The 21,531-nt window shown below is 37.6% G+C and overlaps 2 protein-coding genes across 3 annotated transcripts in view; one reads left to right on the forward strand and one right to left on the reverse strand.

The window, feature by feature from the left end:
• Positions 1-918: 918 nt before the first annotated feature.
• LOC124112255 (retinol dehydrogenase 7-like) lies at positions 919-18,593 on the reverse strand. Its single transcript, XM_046472273.2, has 6 exons — positions 18,202-18,593; positions 12,107-12,233; positions 11,187-11,272; positions 9,726-9,908; positions 7,800-7,937; positions 919-5,662 (listed from the first exon to the last, which is right to left on the reverse strand). The coding sequence occupies exons 1-6, from the start codon at positions 18,518-18,520 to the stop codon at positions 5,325-5,327; spliced, it is 1,191 nt and encodes a 396-aa protein (XP_046328229.1). The 5' UTR covers positions 18,521-18,593; the 3' UTR covers positions 919-5,324.
• Positions 18,594-18,665: 72 nt separating this feature from the next.
• LOC124112254 (ER membrane protein complex subunit 10-like) overlaps positions 18,666-21,531 on the forward strand; it is a 48,031-nt gene continuing 45,165 nt past the window's right edge. For both annotated transcript variants that reach the window (XM_046472271.2, XM_046472272.2), the window contains exons 1-3: positions 18,666-18,801; positions 19,659-19,716; positions 20,401-20,516. In XM_046472271.2, the coding sequence (XP_046328227.2) occupies positions 18,721-18,801; positions 19,659-19,716; positions 20,401-20,516 (255 nt within the window). In that variant the 5' untranslated portion in view covers positions 18,666-18,720. The remainder of the gene's footprint in view (positions 18,802-19,658; positions 19,717-20,400; positions 20,517-21,531) is intronic.

Below are 21,531 nucleotides of genomic sequence, written 5' to 3' on the forward strand. Positions count from 1 at the left end.
ATGAATAGATGAGAAAAAAAATATTGGTCACCCAATGAAAAATGTAATAACCCAATTAAGATAGAAACCTTCGAGTAAAAACTCAATTAATCAAAAAAGTTATCTGGAGCTCTCATCTACTACATCCCCTATTACTATGATTACTAGCTGGTTACTGACAGAAAATGGCAGTCAAGCGGTGTGCAGACAGGTGGCAATGTCTTCAGCCAGATAATGGTGTGTCATGTGATTGGCAACAGTTGGAGTCATGAGAGATCTCGCGGACTGGAACATGGACTTTTTCATACTTGTCAAGGCTACCAACAGGAAGCCATGTGATAGTGGATGACAGGAAGGACCAGCCATCATTGTATGGGCTCTTCTGGTCTTTCACAAGATGATTACAATAGTTGAGCTTATATACACCTGGTACACATAACGTTAATGATAAATTGCAAAAACAAATATCTTGTTTTCAAAATTACCAGGTTTTCTTTATTGGCATTCTGGAAGTTGTTGGGTAAATAAGAAAAGTGCAACTTTATGGATACTTTATTGCTTCAGTGACGTTTTGATCTTGAGCATATTACTGACAGATAATGTTGTAAGTTGTACGTTTTCTTTTCTTTTTTTCAGAAATAAAACTATTGCAAAACCAGCCATGGTGGAACAGTTAAAGCAAGGAAAGATAATACTTCTGTATAATCCAGAAAATCTTTCTATTAATACAATATTAAAACCAGATGTATTAAAACTGGACAAAACTAAAGAAAAACGGACCATTCTTTGAAAAAAGTCCACACAGTTTGTTTTAAATCACCCAAACAATGATGACTTTCCATGACTAAACTTGTTTCGACTTAAAAGCAGGTTGCCAGAGTGTTAATCATATTGAAAGCACGACTGTGAAGACCGCAAGAAAAGAATCACAAGAAATGATTTATCAATGATGTCTGATTTTATTGCAGTGAAGCATTCCAGTTATGGATTCAAGCAAAAAAGGAAAAATGATATTGATTGTAAGAGTGTCTACTGCAATACAAGCTTGATACGATGCACTGCAATAAGAGGATGGCAATCTGACATTAACGTAAGCAACGGCTGCTGTATCGATAGTGGAATACGATCATGATAATCACCGATGTATCACAGCAAGGATCACAACACCAATCCATTGTCATTAGATTGTAATTGTTTATTGTATGGTAATTCAAAGATTATGATATATACTACTAAAATAAAGTTAAGGTCCACCTGATTCTTTCATATTGCTATAGTTTAATCGGCCATGACAGATAAACGGTTGTAATACACTTACTTACATCAATTATTTGGACCCAAAAGTAGCGTTGAAGCGAGGGATCACTGTATGAAAGAATCAGATGGTCCTCAACTCTTTTAAGTGGTACACAAAATAATTTTTAGAAAGATCATAAACACATTCTGGTATCTTCTCTGAATTGAGAATGTTCTTGGGTTAGTCCTTTCAGGATAAATCCCTAATAAATCAATGCATCATATCATGACCTGTATTGCAATACAGAGTAACTAAAGCAGTGTAGGATCAATGCTGTATCATCATAGTAGCACATCCTTTTCCTATGAAACATTGATTTTGAAGAACAAAAGGATATAGCTTCAATTCCAAAACTGTTTACCATGTTTTACAGAAACAAAAAATCTGGTTTGTCATTCCAGAAATCATTAATATCCTGAAGTTCAAAAATCAATATTTATCACATGAACAATGAATTTAGCAAGCATGAAGAATGGATAGGCAGGAAGTAGGCAATCAAGTGATTCAGTGGATGATATTTCAAATAATAAGAACCCTGCCTATATCATGTATATTTTCATGTGTGAGTGAGACAGTGAGTGAATATTGTTTTACTCCGCTTTTTAGCAATTCCAGCAACATTACGGCAGGGGACACCAGAAATGAGCTTCACACATTGTACCCATGTGGGGAATTGAACCAGGGCATTCGGTCTGACGAGCAAATACTTTGTCCACTGGGCTAACCTTTATTATTATTATTATTATTATTTTGTTTTTGTTTTGTTTAACGCCGCACTCAGCAATATTCCAGCTATATTACGCAGTCTGTAAATAATCAAGTCTGGGCCAGACAATCCAGTGATTGACATGAAGAGCATCGATCCACACAGTTGGGATCGATGACATGCATCAACCAAGTCAGCGAGCCTGACCACACGATCCCGTTAGTCGCCTCTAACCATGACCTAATGAAGGCGTAGCAGCCTTGACCATGTATGATAATAACAAATCTGCAGAGACAGGAGGACATTATTACACTGCAAGTTAATTAATAATACAGATGATGTTTTGTCCCATACATTGAAAAAGTCTGATAGTTTTGCTCCATTGTTAAATTATGCAGATACTGTGCCAAAGAAGGTCCCTTATCCTTCTGTCTCCTTTGCAATTCCAGTTGGTATATTATATTAGTTCATGTCATACTATGTTTATGCCACGAGTGTCTAAATTCCTTTATTTCATGAGTGAGAGCGAGGGAAATACAGGAATTTGGGCATGAGTGGCGTAAACATAGTATGACATGAACACGAAATTACTGTCCGATATATTACTGAAGAGGTTGTCTACATACAGAGACAGAATTTAGTGTTTCCCTGTAAGTCGCAAGTCGTTTACCTTTTAAGTCGCAACACCAGCTGAACTACAATTTGTAGAATGGCGTCAACAATCTTCAGGTACGACGTCGTTTCTATTGTGACATCATTCCCACCCCACGTCACAATGAGATTCATGTGACGTCAACAATGCAGTCTGGATGATGGAAACAATACACTGTTGTCTGGCGACATGATATGACCCTAGGGCACATATGATTTTTATGAACCCCGATATGTTTGCCCTAGTAAGTTCACATTCTGCTTTCCATTTCCCAACGAAGATCATTACATAATGATGCGTATGACCTACTTGTTACCATGGTTACATCTAATGATATTCATAATGCAAACCATGGTAATGACTAGAGAATTGCATCAGGTATTTCCGTATGGGCATCAATAGTATTGAGATAAACTAGAAATGACTCTTCAGTTTAGGATGGAGTTGGCAAACATGAAACAGAAAGGCCTACTGTTGATCTCTGTAAATAAATACTGATAAATGTGTTTCTAAATATGCAAATTTATCTTAATACTTAATTCAGTTTAAAGACAGGAACTTCAAGGGAGAAAACCTCTTAATGCATGTAAACCTTTACAAAATATATTTCCAGTATAATCCACTCCAAACCTGTAAGTTATACAGCTACAGTGGCAGAATGCTTCATGCAAACAAAATTAGCAACATACAAAAAATTTCCAAAGCAGGCAGCTTACAAGTGAGTTATTAGAAATATACTGATGGAAACGAATAAGGGAACAATGAAAAATATACGCAAATAAGCTTTACTGTCAGTACATTCGAAATAGCAAGTATACAAATCCAACATGTCAGAATCAAATGTTGAGATGTGTTTGTGTGCATTGTTTCCAACGCATTCTGGTGGACAAGGCTGGGAACCAATGATAGCATATTCATTTCAATCAGTATATAACATTATATATATACTATAACAACCTGCTTGAGTGTCAAGTACTCCACTACACACAGCATGTGTACAACTTCTTACACTTAACATGAAACACAACAGCAAAACTAGGGAGTGCACGTTCTCTGGACCTTGTGTCATGATGCCAATTTCATGATAACGATATGTCAAATAACCATAGTAAAAGGGGCAGTGCAAAAACTGAAAAATTCAGGAAACAATTGCAGGCATATCATTGATTAGAAGCAGCTATTGATTCAAAACAAATGTCTTACTCAAGTTACTGTGACAATTAAAAAATAAAATTCTGTTAAAAATGTCCATAGCAATCAATATTCTTATGATCTAATAACCATAACTGATATTTGATACTCCAATAATTTCCGTGGTTTAAAAATGTGAAGAATCAGTAAGAATTGTAATTAAGAATTGCAAAACAATTTGTTATTGGCAGATCTATTCAACTGAGATCGATGCCACTACACTGGTATAAATAGGTTGTTATTTTTGCTTAAAAAGTTTAGTTGAAAAAGTTCTTCGCAACACAATTATGGGATGCTTAGCCAGTAAAACATTGCTTCGGGACCAAAAATGTTTTATTTTAAATGAAGGAGAAATGATCAGAATGCAAGCAGCAGAAGAGTCATAAATTTATGTGATTTAATCATGATATTTGGTTACAACCGTAACATAATTCATTTCAGCTTAACTTGCTTTAAGACAACAAAAAATATAATGTAAACATAAATATCTAGAATATTGAAACATATATACAATGAAGCAATCCCACATTAAAGTGGTTTTACAATATACACAGCTTGTCTTCATTATGTCTGGGCATGAGAGATGATATCTTAAGTTTGACACCGTCATAAATACAGAACAATGCCTCACTGAACAATGTGAATAAAGTTAATGTTTAAAGTTTGGATTCCTATGAATAAGTTAGCTATGGTCCAAACACTCCAAGAAAACTCACACGCATACATACATGACTTATGACAATAACTTATAACATTGGATGAACCATTAACAGGTGGACGAGTACAGAGTTATCTCCCCTTGTGTCTTAATTGCAGCTTCCCAAAGCTATGGTGTGCAAGCGTAAGTGGCTTAGCAGTTCAAAATTTATTCAGCGCATTCACAATTGATTTCATAAATCTTTGCTAGCAGCAGCATCAAAAGTAAAGAGATGACATTTCTAGACCTTGTCTACGAAGTATCAAAAGACAAAATCATTGAAACTCGATAAACACATAATAGCTAAAATTATTCACAATTTCTGACTGAAATACTCTAGCATTGCTCTAGGTAGAAAGATCATTAATATGAAATTTTGCTCTATCTTCCATAATTAAATTCTTTCAAAGATAATTACCTTAAGGTTTATAAGCTGAAACACTAGATACAGCTGAATCTCAGCAATCACTTTCACCTTGGTCAAAGTTTTATTAAGTGGTCTTCACTTGAACTCCAACTCAGCCTATTTTTGGTTGCTTTTTTTGCCTCCCGCATCAATGTCTAGATAATATGTAAACCCAGCAGCCATACTGACATGACCTTTTATAAACATGAAAGTGCCTTCATGCAAGATCTTTTATCCTCAAGAACTAAAAATATTTCCTTTCAGCAAATTTTGCTTACATGACTGTGACACAAGGGGAACTTATCACTAACATTTCATAAATGGCAGTTTTAACAAATATTGATATGTTGAAAAACATATCACAACAAAGGTAGCACTTGTATGATTTGTATCCACTCATTCCTGTAGTCCAGTGGGCAGTATTGTCCGAGGGAAAATGCCGATCGCTCGCGACACTTTGTCTGCCACCCAGACAGGAAGGAGTGGGTATATGTTCAACATGATGTCGGCGCCAGTGCCGCAGGGGTAGCGCTCTCGGGGACGCTTTGATAAAAGTCCGCTACGCATGCAGCGTGTGACAGGGGTCAGGTCGGCAGGGTATCGCTGAGCTGATGCAAGAATATGAGAATATGTGGAGTAAAGATAATCTTGCCCATATGTTTCACGAGTCTTTTCGTCTAGAGAATTCCAAACTTCATCTCTCCGGCTCTTGATAACATGTTCCTGCATGTTACCTGGGGGGAAATAGAAATAGTCCTGAATGGGGGACATACATAGGTTGATCTAACTATTTACACAGGGATTTCCAATAAATATTATCACCACCAATATCTTAAAACATTCTAACCTAGCAGACGAAGAGATAGTGGGCGTCGGCACAATTGCTGAAGACTGCCTCCATGGTCTAGTGGTAGAGCGAAAGGTCCGGGTTCGATCCCTGGCCATGTCATACCAAAACATGTTAAAAGATGGTACTTGCTGTTACCCTGTCTGGCGCTCGGAAAAAAAGGGCTAAAACAAGGACTGGTCAGCTCTTGAGTCAGTATACTGTGTCTGAGTGGGGTATTAATGTTATACTGCAGCATGGTATCTCAACCCCAACACCCATTCTGTCAGATACACTGGAAAATAGAACGAGTTGGGGGAGTTAATGATGTTTTCAACAGTATCTCATTACTACATCACGGTGTGTCGAGGAGCAAGTGGAAACCTTGTGAGTTAGCACAGGTATTATGCTGACAAACCAATCATCATATCCCGAGTGAATCTGGGATTGAAACCAAAGACCAACAGATCCTGGCACAACAAAGGGATGCAACTCTGCAATCAATCATGATACCAGCATGACTATCTTATCATGCTGATGAAATTGTAACTACTTCATAGGCTTCACGGATCAACAACAAATGAGCTGATAATTTGTGATTTTCAAATAATTTATACAAAATGTTTAACAAACAGCTCATTGGTTACTCATCAAACTTAAGCTGCTACTTTTGATTTTGGTCACACAATCCAGTGTAAAATATCCATTCAAATTTCTGTACAATAACCCCCTTTATCAAAGAAGGGGTCATGCAGATTATAAGGAAAACCCTAAGCTACAATCTAACCCTGTTGTCTCAAACTCCTGGGGACCAGAGAAAAAGGTCTGACTTCTATAGGGTTTCAACACATGCAACTTGCCCTTATTACTGTAAGTCCTGGCCATTGTAGATATGACAAATGCTTGTTTTTTTAGCAGTATTATTTACGTAACATGCAAGGTTTAGTACATTTACTTTCTGTTGTCCATTAAATGCATTTACACATCAATATGCATCTTATTCAGACTACTATGTGCTAAGTTGTGTTTTTCAAAACATTTGAATTATCAGTGTAAGTTCTAATTTATTTTTAACTCTTGGGACTATAAATTGAAATGGAGACAACTGGGAATTTGGCACATCCAGTTCGACACATCTGGATCAAAATAGTGATAAATATATATTGAACGTTCACTGGGAGTGGACTGTGACAGGAAAGGCCATCTGGTTCAATTTGTTTGTTAGTTTGTTGTTTAACGTTGCGCTTAGAATTATTCCAGCTGTATGATGGTGATCTGGAAATATTCGAATCTGGACCAAACAATCCCCTGATCAATATTGTGGGCAACGATCCACGCCATCGCAACCAAGTCACCGAATCTGACCACCCAGTCCATTTAGTCGCCTGATCTGCATGTCTAGCTTGGGACCTATTCTGACCCAGGAATCCCACACAGACACAGCATAGCTCTATACTGCAGGCATCACCGTTCCCTTAGAACATCAGAATGTCACTGTCTCGGAGGCCTTAACATCAACCCTGTTGATATTGACAGCAACTAAAAGTTGGATGTGTCAGTTGTAATAAAGGACTTAAAAGTCCCCTTCAGCCATTTAGTGAAACAATGAACTTGAAGAAAGTAAATGCATTCAAGAATACATTATGAACATCGCCCAAACCATTAAGATGACGTCATGCCATTTTAAAGGTAGTAGATTCGGAGGAAGAACACCCATGAAGGTCTGGGTTAGAATAGCTCTTCAACAACCTATGCTTGCCGTAAGTCGCGACTCATGGGATCGGGTGGTCAGGCTTGCTGACTTGGATGATGCATGTCATTGCATCCCAACTGTGTGGTTCGATGTTCATGATGGTCCAGACTCAAATATTTACAGACCGCTGTCATATAGCTTGAATATTGCTGAGAGCAGCGTTGAAAAACATACAAATAAACTTAGCAAGGACTTCACCAGCCATTCTGAACAAGACGTAAATTAGTAAAACTAACTCAACTACACGTCATTATATATCAACCATAACATGATACACTTGATATGCACAAACCTGTGAAAAATCCTGTGGGTTCTATAATAGCAACATGGACCCCCCACTTCCTCATCTCTTGACGGAGTGTGTCAGAGTACGCCACCAGCGCATGTTTGGACATACTGTAGGCACCGTTACCTTCCATGGAGATGCGACCTGAAGCAAAAAACATGGGACTGTAAGATGACAGGAAACTAAAACTGGACTCAGCATAACACAGCATGAGCAGTCTATGATAAAAACTTTCGAGTTTATTTCCCCTAATATAATTCTTAGCATCATTTTTAGTAGAAATTAGTGTTATTATTAGCTGAGCTTACTTGACCTAGTAGAATTTAGTGTTATTATTAGCTGAGCTTACTTGACCTAGTAGAATTTTACTTGTCTGGCAGCAGCCAAGTGGCTAAAGATGCAGACTGATTTAGTGTCAAGGACATTACTATTCAGGATTTTAAGAAACTAGATATATAGGGATAAGAACACAGGCAGGAGATTAGATCAACACTTGATTAAGTAATGTTGGTATTATATTAATACATGTATTTTGATGCATTCAATAAGTTGAAAAATATTCCAGCCATATAACCATGATCACGTTGGATTGTGAATTTGCTCCAACTAATCCTCAGCCATGTCTATGCAGGTGACAAAGGTGGGGTACTGGGGACCTATCATGCCATAGATCCCCACAGGGTAGAGACAGAAAGTCACACTAGCCTCTTGGCCCAAAGCAGTTTGTTGAATGGGGTATCTGGAGGGCTAGTACATTACAGTAGCATCATTCAGGCTAGTGTTCAGTGTGTTTGTTATATAATCTTTATGACAGTGCAGAGCTCCAGGTAACTTTTTGAGCATTTGAGTTTTTACTCTAGGGATTCTATTTCAATTGGGTAATTAGATTTTTCATTGGGTAACCAAAATGTTTTTACTCATCTCTTCATCACTCTATTGGGTTTTTCCCAAAATTAGTGAACATTTTAAGATTTGAAACAAATGAAATAATGTTTTAGATGTACAATGATATATATAACTGTTCCAAATATATAGGCTTGACTCGGAAAGTAAATTAGCTCTTAATTGTCTTTTGGAAATTAGCTCCTTTGTACGCATGCTGAAAAAACTTCATTGGGTATTTACACATGCTGTTTTTATACATTTGAGTTTTTCATTTAATACATGCGTTTCTGTACGCAAGTTAATTTAAAGTAATTGGGTTTTGAATATATATTATTATGTTGGGTTTTTTTCGGGGGGGGGGGGGGGGGGCAGGATTTTACGCAAAATATGCTGCAGGTCTATTTCTAGGAACATAGTTAGGTTTAGATGAGATGAACAGTGCACTCAGTCACATACAAATTCTAGTTTAAAATGAGCACATGTTGCATCCACATTAATACAAACTGATTTGTGTATGTGTGAAGGACACCATGTGTTCATTGCAACAGCTGGTTATTAACTGTGTGCTATCTGTGTAACAACTGATAGGATCATCCCAAGTTAAGTGCAGTCATCACTGACACCAAGCTATTCCATTAAAAGGGCATATCAGAATGGATGCTTTTGAACATGTTGAAATGTTCGACAAAACTATTGTTAAAAAACTTGGTTTATGAAAACGCCAACTCCCAAACATCAAAATGTGAACATAATCTATATGAAAAGCAGTGTATATTTCAAGCCATTGCTATAAACATAAATCAATTATATAGAATACTATAATAAAAAGTCTTTGAAAGTTTCTCTAAAAATCTTCAAAACACAATAAATTAAGATTTACTTCCGGACGAAATAAAAAATAGTAATTTGAAACTGGAATTTTTTCCTGATCTTACCATGCTTACTAGACCAAACTAAATTTTACTAGACACTCGTTTCAGCGTAGTAGCTTAAGTCGCAGACTGCTACTTTCTTGTACTTTTAAGTGGATAGTGAAAATATACAAACCAAGTAAGCTTGAAACGTTGACAATACGTCCTTTTGCTTGTCGGATCATTGGAAGAACAGATTTTGTTACTCGGACAGCACCAAATAAATTGACATCCATCACACGCCTTATAACCTTTTCTGAGGTCATCTCAAGTTCGGAGAAGTACCACACCCCAGCATTGTTGACCACTCCCCAGAGACCTGGAACAACACCCACAGTAAAAAAAACACTCGCAATCATCATTTACATGTGCAGGGCTAGACATATGTCAGCAAGACATCTCTATCTCCAGGTAGCAACTGCCATTTTCTTTCTGTGTTGACATGGTGCCTGATGCAAGAGGGAATCATGAGATAATGGCACTTCTCGTAAGACATATTACCATACTATTGCTAATGTGAAGAAAGTCTTTCGGGCAAACACATTACCTGAGAGTAAGACAGGAATCTAAACATGCTAAAGAAATAACATAATTAGGAATCTATTTTGTCAGCCATGACAGAGTATCTAAATGATAAATGAATCAAGCCTTTATATAAAATTTTAAGATTTTTCTAAGGCCTAGTACAAAAACAGAAATATCAAGGAGGGAAAGACACCATGATTATATCCAACTAGTAAACGCATTCCAGACTAGTGGTTTATGCCAAAATAACTAGATGATGTAGATATGGGGGGAAGGGGAGAGAAGAGGAGAAAACAAGTAGTCCCTCAGGTTTATCACTAGACTCAGAGACCCGTGAAGATCCGGGGTAGAATAGGTCTTCAGCAACCCATGCTTGCCGTAAAAGGCGACTATGCTTGTCGTAAAAGGCGACTAACAGGATCGGGTGGTCAGGCTCGCTGACTTGGTTGATGCAGGTCATCAATCCTAATTGTGTGGATCGATGCTCATGATATCAATCACTGGATTGTCTGGCCCAGACTCGATTATCTTACAGACCGCCCTCATATAGCTAGAATGCTGAGTGCGGCGTAAAACAACAAACAAACAAAAACTAGTCTCAGACTAACCATGCTAACAGACTAAGGGCCATGTTTATCTCTATCAAGCATTCAATAATTCTTGCAACTACAACATGTCTGAGCACTGCAACTAATTGGTTCGAAAATCCAATTCAAAATCAGGCTCTGATTGAGAAATTACAAAAATTACCCATAATTCTCAAACAAGTTCACCCAAGTGAAGATCCAAGTTTGACTTGGTCTTCATCAACCCATGCTTGTCGTAAGATGCAACTAATGGAATCTGGTGGTCGGGATCGGGTGGTCAGGCTCACTGACTTGGTTGACGCATGTCATCATATCCTGATTGCATAGATCAATGCTTATGTTATCAATCACTGGATTGTCTGGGCTAGACACTACTATTTTAAGACCGTCATCATAGAGCTGGAACAATCTAAAAAAAAATCCAATCCTGTGGTACTGATGATGCAGTTTACAATGGTTTATACTGCCAAGGCTGTGATACATACCTTCTTCTCCCACCTGAGTCTGGATGTAATCAGCTGCAGCTTCGATGTCCTTCTCCTTTGTCACATCTAGCTGGAGAATATGTAACCTGTAACCATGGTAACACAGGGACTCCATTACAATCATTCTACTATACTGACACAAACAGCGCCAGCATGATTTGAATCATAAAGACATGTAACGATACAAATGCAAGTACATAATACAAGTACAGTGAAACTTCATTACTTGGGACTGTATTGTTGATATCATCTTGTTTAACTAATGTCCAGATTACGATTGCAACTACGTGTATAATGAATTGTGATTGGCCCTTCACTCATAGCGTCTGTTACTACCATTATCGATCGATATTTACATGTAAGTAGGCTAATATCACGTTGAATGTGACAGTTAAGGCTTGTAAATAATAACAAACGACGAAAACACAATGAGAATATCTTTATTTTTACACTATGAACAACCTGTATCATTGCAATGTGCGATACAAGGCGAAGATCGTGAGATTGGTCGAGCGCGCTCCCCCGCCTCGGCCTCGGTTAAACGGCTCACTGTCTATAGCCCCCACCAATTATTTGGACCCCATTGGTAGCGTTGTAGCGAGGGTTCACTGTATATCACTTTGGCCTGCAGAAGAATTTTCAGCACGTTTTTCTCTGCTCATCGGGCTCATTTGGAGGATTTTTAAACACAGAGAGGACCACTTTCAAAGAGTGCATGTGCACCGAAACGTTTTCATGTGCCAGTCTGGATGAGCAAAACCATTACAACAGACAATCAGCCAGGTCACACATGATTGCCCTCTCAATCAATTTTTACAAGCACTGGGTACTTGAGATCCATTCTGCTCTCAAATACTTGCAAGGGTCAGCAATCATGCCAATGACGAATGACAGTACAAAATGCTATATTTATGACTTACCTCTGAGAGCATTTGTTTCTGAGCTCTATTGAACCAGGGCTGTAGCTGTCCAAACACCCTGCAAACACCCGCATGCCAATACTGTCCAATTTTTTCACCAAGGCATTTCCAAACCCACTGTCACAACCTGAAACAAGTACACCCCTTTAACAAGTTGAAATAGGTTTGAGTATGGTTTTACGCCACTTTAGCAAAATTCCAGCAATATAATGGCGGGGGACACCAGAAATGGGCTTCACACACTGTACCCATGTGGGGAATCAAACCCAGACCTTTGGTGTCATGAGAGACTGCTTTAATCACTATGCTACCCCAACGCCCCTTGAAATAGGGATGAGCATAGCCTGTACAAATGTAGCACAAAATATTCAGTGACAGTGCTGTATTATGTGTATTGCAAGATATATTGATTTAACAGTTAAAGGGGAATTGGACACTGGCAGTCCTGGCAGGGGTAGACACTAATTTGTCATATCAAGCCTGTCCACAGCTCATTTCAGAACATGTATCCAAAAAATCAATGCCCCACTTGCCCGACTCATTAATACAGAGCTCCAGATAAGCTTTTGGTGTTGTTGGTATTTTACCCATGCATTTTAAAATCATTGGGTATCAGTAATTCTATCTGTTACCCACTAGTTTTTACACATGTGGGTATTTAAGTTAAATATTTAAAAACACTTTTCATCTAGTCCCTGCAAACTGGTGTCGTGTGGGTTCGAGGGCTTTATAGGACTCAAAAATACCCCAAAATAAGTTGCTGATTTGCTAATCAAATACTCAGGGTTACTCCACAATATTTTGATGATACACACAAGTTTTATTTTTGTCGCGTATCTGTAATGTTCGTTGCGTATTTGATACACTTGGATTTCATTTTACTGCATATTTCTGCATTTCTGATGCGTATTTTACGCAGATACGCAGCTTATCTGGAGCTCTGTTAATATGTGGGATGGAGAGATAAAAAAACACCAGCTTCAGTTGCCCATAGACAACCTAAAATTGAGAAAACCTTCAGTCACTATTGATAAAACACTTGTAACAAGTACTAAATATAATTTTCAAAAAGTGTAGACATCGCAATTTGACCAGCCCAACTGATGGCAGTGCATTGTGTACTTCCTTGTTCTGATTTCGATCACACTTAAGGACACACTCTGTGATTGGCTGATCAGAGTACCATGTAGCCCACATTGCGCAACTTATTGTAAGATTGTCATGGCAGGTCACACTGGCTGTTTAAAAAGTGTGATTTCCTTTCATTATGGCCTAGAAATGATAAATTCATTATTCATGGTGGGAAAAGCCATAGACATAGAAGAACTGATTCATCAACATCAAAGCAAAACTTGTGTGCAGTAAAAGAGAGCTTTGGAAGAAAACAACACTTTGGATCAGTACTCAGGGCAAATTTGACTGATTACTTGTCCAGGGAAAAGTACACAACTTTTGATATATCCACACCCTGAAAGCCAACTATATTATTAGAAAAACATTCATCCTCTAGGTTTTAATCAGTCTCTAACCAATGGGACTATTGATCATATCAACAAACTGATAACTACATTCTATGATCAGGGCTTTTATTAGTCTGTCTTACAGACCCTGATACAAATATATATCAAATACAGCCCATGCAAGTCTATAATGTTTGGCAAGTCTAGATCACTGCAGTATCTGAAAATGAAGAGAGTCACTGGGCTCCTTTTTATTATATTTTTATTAATAACTGAACAACTGTTTTTTTATGTACGATATGTTCATTTCAGAGACTAGGTGTTAGTCTAGGCTTTTATGTTAATTTTTTTATAACAGGGACCAAATGACTTTCACCAATGCTGAAGTTTAGGGGCCACAAACATAAAGCCTGCAGAAACAACAAAACTTGGAAACCCAAGCACTTGGAAAACATGAAAGGAGTGATACATATGAAAGTTGTTGTTCTTCTGAATGCATGATTGCCTGTTAGGGGAGACATAAAGGACTTGCATGCAAACCTGATGCAAAAGGGGCGGTCGGGTAGCCTAGTGGTTAAAGCGTTCGCTCGTCACGCCGAAGACCCGGGTTCGATTCCCGAGATGGGTACTCTGTGTGAAGCCCATTTCTTGTGTCCCCCGCCGTGATATTGCTGGAATATTGCTAAAAGCGGTTTAAAACCAAACTCACTCACTCACACCTGATGTAAATTCAGGGATTTACCCAGGATTCTAAACTAAGTGCCCCTGGCCGGCAAATTGGAAAAACATTGCCATATTGTTCAAAATAAATCCCTGAAATTTCAGCTATTTCGTCTTCTAGCATGATTAGTGTGCAAATACTTTTGGACACATTTTATCTTAGCTTTTTCATTTGTAGGCCTTAAGATACAATGATCGATAGTTATGTGAACATGGTGAAGATCACAGACATTCAGAATCTATATTGACAAAGGCAAAGCTACTGGAATGTATGGAGCTTGTGAAATGATATCCAGACATGCTCATAGCAGTATGCTAGCTGGAGTTTCTATCTGCAATAATATGACATCCCATTTTTAAATGTTTCAAGTATCAATATTTTGAGGGATTCCTGATTATTCTTTAAATTAATTCTGATGTTGTGATAATTGTAAATTCACATACTAATTTTAATTTGGGGAGTTGTGTGGCGACTGCTATTGCTATTTCAGTCGACAAAGTGAATTTTAACAGACAAATGATACCAAATCAGCCTCAATGTTGAGCTCTGCAGTGATACATATCAATCGAAAACTGTGGTTAACATGGTTAACATGGTTTATGATCATTCAAATTAAACAGAGAAACTGTCTCAGTTTCATACAAAGCACTTTGATTACCAAATGTCCAAATGCTGTTAAATATACCAAGTTATTCACTGCAGTTATTAGCATGAGCAGTTTGTTTTGTTTATCAACACTCAGCATTGGTTGAGTGTGTCGTCAAACATTATTATGGTGTACATAAAATTTTTAGCAAAGGGGTCTCTGGCCTAAACACCGAAATAAAAATGATTCTAATAAAAACATAATGTGCACATACGTTTTTAATGAAAAATTGTGAATGGTTCTTCATGGTCTCAGGTGAATCTCCACCCACATGTCAAAATATGCCTCAAAGTTTAATATATTACCAAGTGGCCATAAACATGATAAAGCTACAAATACTTTTCTCCAGGTAGCCACTGGTAAAATCAAGAAGTCAAGCCAATATTGTAGGTAGCCAAGAAGCATTTTAATTGACTATAAGTCACAGCATTGGAATTGTATAAAAGCCATGCACACTTCGTTAGCTATTCTTTGATAATTTTCTTTTCATCATGTTCATAGCAACCAGTTTTGATTTACTTTCGAATGCCACAGGCATGTATAGTTTCTCCATGTCTTTACCAGTGTTCCCTCTGGCTCTTGAAACTGCCAGTTCTGGTGGACAGGTAACTCTAAAAATTACCAGTCCCTCCTAATTTTTGTCTCTCCCAACTTTCAACAAATAATAAAACCATGAAAATTACCTGGTTATAATTCTTTCAAAATAAAGTGCTAAGCAATGACGTCCTCTCTGAAGTAACTTAGTTGATCTTCACATCATTCACACAAAGTTCAGTCACAATTTTCTCTTCTTTTTTTAATATTTCAAGATGAAGTCACTTCAAACATATTTTTAACCTTGAAGCAAAGCGAAATGTCATTTCCTTGCACTAAAACCGACAAGGGGAAACCCTGATGGTAACAGACAAGCTGACTTTCTTAGAAAAATATACTTATATGAATATCACAGATTTAAAAGGCTCTATATTTGCCAGTCCACAGGGACTGGCAGTCACATAAATTATCGGTCCAAGCCTAATTTTACCGGTAAGAAACTAATAACTTGATTGAGAGTTGGTGTGCTGTTTTCTTGATCACCCGGTTTTTTTCCGATTGCAATGGAACTTGTATAACCCTAATAACCACACTCATCGTCTGCGTCAATTACCGTTTTGATAGCTACATGCAGCACTGCGGGGATTCAGTTACGTTAAATAATTTTAGTGTGCACTGCATTGAGTTTACAAACTTCTGACATATGTAGACTTGACAGCATCATGGCAAAATACTTTTCCATCTTTGCACAGCAAGATACGATCATACCACTGAAAGTTTTGAGTGAAAACGATGATGAGAGTAAATTTGGATCTCATAATAGTGATGGTTGACATGATTCTGAGCTGATGGATGCATGTAAAGCAGTGTTCCCGTTTACCGGTAATTACCAGTTTCTGTGTCTACTCATGTGAAGTATTCAAATTCAGTCGCAACAAAATATTCTTAAATTAGTCATTTGGCGACCTCTGAGTTTTTTTATAGTAGCCAAACTAAAACTGAGGTCGCATTGGTGACCATTGTTGTTGAAGCTCTGAGGCCAGCAAAATCTTTGTATTTATGTTCACAATCTATGCAATGAAAATTATTTTTGCTGCATAACATGAAAGTTAATTGGAGAAGGGCCATAAGAGAGTACATGACAAAGTGCATACCATATTCATTTTTCCAGAATTTAAATGCCAATAATTAAGGGTGCATATAACACATGAGTACGTTTTATACGTGAATAAATAAGTGTTGTGTACATTGATCAATCGGAAGGGGTGCTAATTGGTATTGTTCACTAGCTAATATATTAGCAAATATCGCCGTGGGCGCTTATTACGTCGAATATGGTATGCCTATTGTCAATGATTGTACTCACTTTGAGTATAGTCATGTCATTGTCGGCAATATTTCAGTCACATAATTTGTATTACAATAACTGTCAACACATCATGACATAAGTATTAGACCATTAACAAAACCAAACAGCTTCATATATGTTCACTAATCAAGCTAACCATGGCTAATTGATAAATGAAAAGTATATTGCAAAGCTACACGACTTAATTGACCCACTGCTTGCAGTAAATCAGGTTTTGATAAAGGTGTGGAACAGTACAAACTGAATCTTACCCCCAAAAGGAACCAAATGTCATTGATTGTCAACCATGGGTTGTAAACATATCATCAAATGTGCCTTGTTTTACTTGAAATGTTCAAACTTACATTCTAGCTAGCAACCAGCTATCGCCGAGGATCAATTATTGCCAACACCCTGTGATAGTGTGCATGTGACCACATCTCGTTTTTCTTTTGCTCATTTTAATTAGAAGAGAGTTATTTTTTAAAAAAATGACGAACAAAACGGAGTCTTGTGAAGAAATATTAAAAACCACCTTGCTTAAATACAACTTTAGAAAATACATGAGGACAGTGTCAACAAGTGACTAATTCACACATAAACAAAATCCAACAACATGATGATGCACGTTCAGTTCTGTCATAGCTTATGATCCTTCATTTCTTCCCCAAAATAAAAGTTGAACTATTTTTCCGAAAATGCATAACACTGTACATATTGCGAAATCCAATGGACATAGTGCTGAGGGCAGGCATGTGTAAATAAAATTTGGTGATGGTTTACGTTTGTTTGCAGACAACAACTTGATAAAAGCATTTCTTATTAATTGTAATGAACATAAAAATTGAATGCGATACCAGAGAAGATAGAAAATGTAATTTGTGTAACTGAACCAGTGTGCTTGATCATGTGGCATGATCGCAATAACTGGTATAGCTGGCCGACGTGAAATTTCTATTTCCACCGTTTATATTCCCTATCGTCGCGTTACAAGTGAAATCGACTGAAACATGAAATATACTCATGTGCTCATAGTTTCATAAAAATCAAAGTTATTGGCAGAGTTAACTTTGAACACGGAATATTTAAAAAATAACAAGAAAAAATGGCGATAACTGGTTGGTGACCAGTTGATGTATCTCAATATAAACTGATTATGGCAGTAATATGATTGGTACTATAGTACCTCATTATCTCCAAATATAAGTAACAGTTGACCCTGGAGGCTTGACTTTGCAAGGCACAATCACATCTGCAGATAGTCACATGATCTCATCTGGAAAAACCTAGGGAAATTCCCCTATGCGTTTCAAGGCCTTGGAACCACATGCTCACAACATATATTCTTCTTCTCACCGATGCAAAAGGTAACTTCAATTGGCTTACCTGTGACATATACGGCCTTGTTGCCGACGGGGAGATGACTGGCGGGTAGAATCGAGTAAACAAAGAGGCATCCTACAGCAAATGTTACTACACCTCCTGGGCCTTTAACTAGAAATTGACATAAAGGTTCTCCTAAAAATAAAACTACTAGACTCAGAAACGACCTGAACCCAAAGCGGAATTCGTTAGTCAGGAATTTCGAGAGAACTGCCATTGCAAACACCACCGTGACGCTCGAGTAAAGAACTGAGTAGACGACAATGTCGTCATGAGTAAATTCACTCGTTACGTCCATTGTCACGTAGTCATCAAGATCCATAAGGTCGCTAATTTTTCAGATTCAGTCAGATACTGTCCACATTCTCCATCTATCATCTCGCCGCCATTTTACAACAAGTGTGCGGCGCGTTGACGTTACGAGCAAGTTGATTGGCTGGAATGTGGGAGGGTTTTTGTATTTGACGTTCTTATTGGTTCAAGGGAAATTAATCCATCCCACAATTCCTAACCATTTTTAAGATGGCGGCCCCCATAGATTTCACGACAGTTTGGATGGTGTTAGGGTTAGCACTGTGTTTAACACCCAACGGTATATTTGCGGTACGTTTGAACCTGTTGACGTAAACATCACATAGTCCAACTATTCACACAGATCAAAATGTCACTAAAGGTGTCGTGATCGCTGAGAAGAAAAAAGAAACTTCCGACGCCGGCAGTCCTTCGAATTTCGCTCATGGTCCAGTCTATACATATTAGTGCGTCACATAAACAAGTGGACATATGTGCACATTCAGACATTATCCAAAATCAAATCTAGAAATTAAGAAATGCGACCCATTCCACTCATTTTGTTACACCTTTATTTCAGTAATTCAAACGCGACTCATATTTTTGCCGGTTTTCATTTGAAATGTGACTAGTAATCTAGTAACTGCATGGTTTCGAAATATCCCGAGAAAATTGTCACATGTAAACTTGAAAAAACCTAAGATAAGCACAGTTCTTAAAGAACCTAAGAAAATATGTGAAGGGGTTGTCACATGACTATTTATGTCACATGAACAAAAATCCAACGGCAAGCCGATAAACATTAAATTCAGTAAATGCTTAAAATCTGTCCGTCAATTCGATCTTCCTGATTTATTTTTTTTGCACTGATCCTCACATAGACAGTCGCATGAATGCCACAGGAATGTACATGTGGAGATATATTATGTGTGTATCTTGTTTAGCACACAAGGTAACATGATTGATAACAAACTGATTTTCTTTGAACTTGTCTCTTTATCATTGAATGATTGTTTATCATGATTATATTTTTGTGTAAATACAATATAGTGGAATCATGATCCAACTTTGAAATGCCGTGAATACATTACTGTTGATCTGTTGGCGGTTGTATGCTGTTTAGACTACCAATAAATGCAATATTTTCTGTACTGTTTTCCTAATTTCAGTTTGAAGATGAATTTGAAGGATCACGGACACTTACGGTGGAGCACTCATTTGACAGAGGTAACTGGATGATATTAACAAGTCAAGGAATCATGTTTATTGACGCTTTTGACTTTAATCAATTTCTGTAACTATTTCAAACTTGTTCAATAATTTGTGAAATTTGAGATGAACTATGACTAAACATTACAATATACTATTTAAATTGTATTTTCAGTTCTGCTAGGCATTGTTTATGTTTATGCATTGTAGAAATAACATGTAATACATTCACCACATCAGACCTGGATTTATAACCCAATCTTAGATTGAATAATTACCCCGGACACAAGAAATGCCAAATGCAAAGCACTAGTTGCTTTATATCCTTGACACCCTCGTAGACAGGGATGAATGTTATTGAGTTGGTTTTCAAACTCTTTGTCAGGTAATCTGAATAAAGTCATTAACTGAGCATCAAGTGAATGATGACAAACACACAGGTTTAGGGTTTTACCATGAAACATGGATGACAAGAAGGGAGTATTGTTGTATTATATGCAATTGTTGCAAAAATAATACATACATGATTTGATGTATTCTAATACAAATTTTGCAAGGTTATAGTTAGCATCATCTAATCAAATGCGAAAATTCAAGGGGAATCGCCTTCTCTGTCAACAAGGTGGTCAGTGAAGTTTGTTGGGTTGCTGACACTAATTGAGAATTAGATCATGTAGACTATGGAGGTTGGTTTTGTTTCAGGCCCCAACCCAGTGTACACCAAGAGGGGGACTATTGTCATACACTCGCTGAAGGGAAACCGTGCTCGCTTCACACAGACGGCCCCCCTCTCTCCAGAAGAGCGGGCTCAACTCCAGGTACTCCATCATTCATGCCTGACCTGAAACTAGATAAGCCACAATATCATTATTTGCATGAGCATCTTGATGGGTTTATCTCACTTTAGTAAGACAACCCAGAAACACCACTGAATGTATGGGTCAGCCTTAAGTTGTAAGTGTTTACTGAAGGATAACTATGAAAGATTGGTGGGCTTGGAGTCGTAATATGCGTCTGTGTGGGGTGTCAGACACACTCACTGACAGAGTTCATTCAGTACTCAAGGCCTCCAGCCCATATCACAAAAATACAGGGGCGGTCAGGTAGCCTAGTGAGTGGGTAAAGCATTCGCTCGTCACACCGAAGATCTGGGTTCTATTCCCAACATGGGTATACTCGGCATTCATCGTATCGCGGCATTTGTGATTTCCGGTAGTTCAGGCGGGACACGCCTCTTAGCGGCTGTCTATTAATGCAAATCAGTAACCAGGAAGTGCTCACTTCGTAAACAATTTCAATTTCCTCGGAATGTTCCGTCTGCTGTAAGTAAGGAGTTATTAATCCGTTGATACATATTTCTGGCATCTGTTGTAATATTTCCTTACCCCCATCTATCAATGGCCAAAGATATAACCCGCAGTTCCCCAAGTAAACTTTCTCTATCGACCTGAACTAGATCATCTGCATATTCATGGCGACTAAATGATGTAACGGAAGTTACGTAGTCCGCACATTTTTTCCCGCTCTGTGCCCATAATCTATTGGGAGATCATAAGGGCCATAATGCCAAACTTAGAAATACGTTCTTCACTAGGAACCAAAAGATAAATACATACTTTGGGCATACTAGGAGTGCTTTTTATATATTTATTGTTGACTTTTAACATTTTTCCATTTTGTGACAAATAATTGTCATCCAATTTTTTTTAAACAATCTTAAAATATCATTTCTGATATTTTGATGTTGACTTATAAAAATATTTTTCTCTTACTTTTCGGTAAATATGCATTGAATACCTATTGCTGATAACACATTTAGAATTTTACTTGTGC

This window comes from Haliotis rufescens, unplaced genomic scaffold (assembly GCF_023055435.1).
Source record: "Haliotis rufescens isolate VD_foot unplaced genomic scaffold, xgHalRufe1.0.p SCAF_6, whole genome shotgun sequence".
NCBI classification, from domain to species: Eukaryota; Metazoa; Mollusca; class Gastropoda; order Lepetellida; family Haliotidae; genus Haliotis; species Haliotis rufescens.

Excerpts from the sequence above, each read along its gene's own strand:
- LOC124112255 (XM_046472273.2), bottom strand. The coding sequence starts at position 18,520 with ATGGATCTTGATGACTACGTGACAATGGACGTAACGAGTGAATTTACT. Across the intron at positions 9,909-11,186 it reads GACTCAGGTGGGAGAAGAAG|GTCTCTGGGGAGTGGTCAAC; the intron begins GTATGTATCACA and ends GTGTTGTTCCAG. Across the intron at positions 7,938-9,725 it reads CAACGTTTCAAGCTTACTTG|GTCGCATCTCCATGGAAGGT; the intron begins GTTTGTATATTT and ends TTTTTGCTTCAG.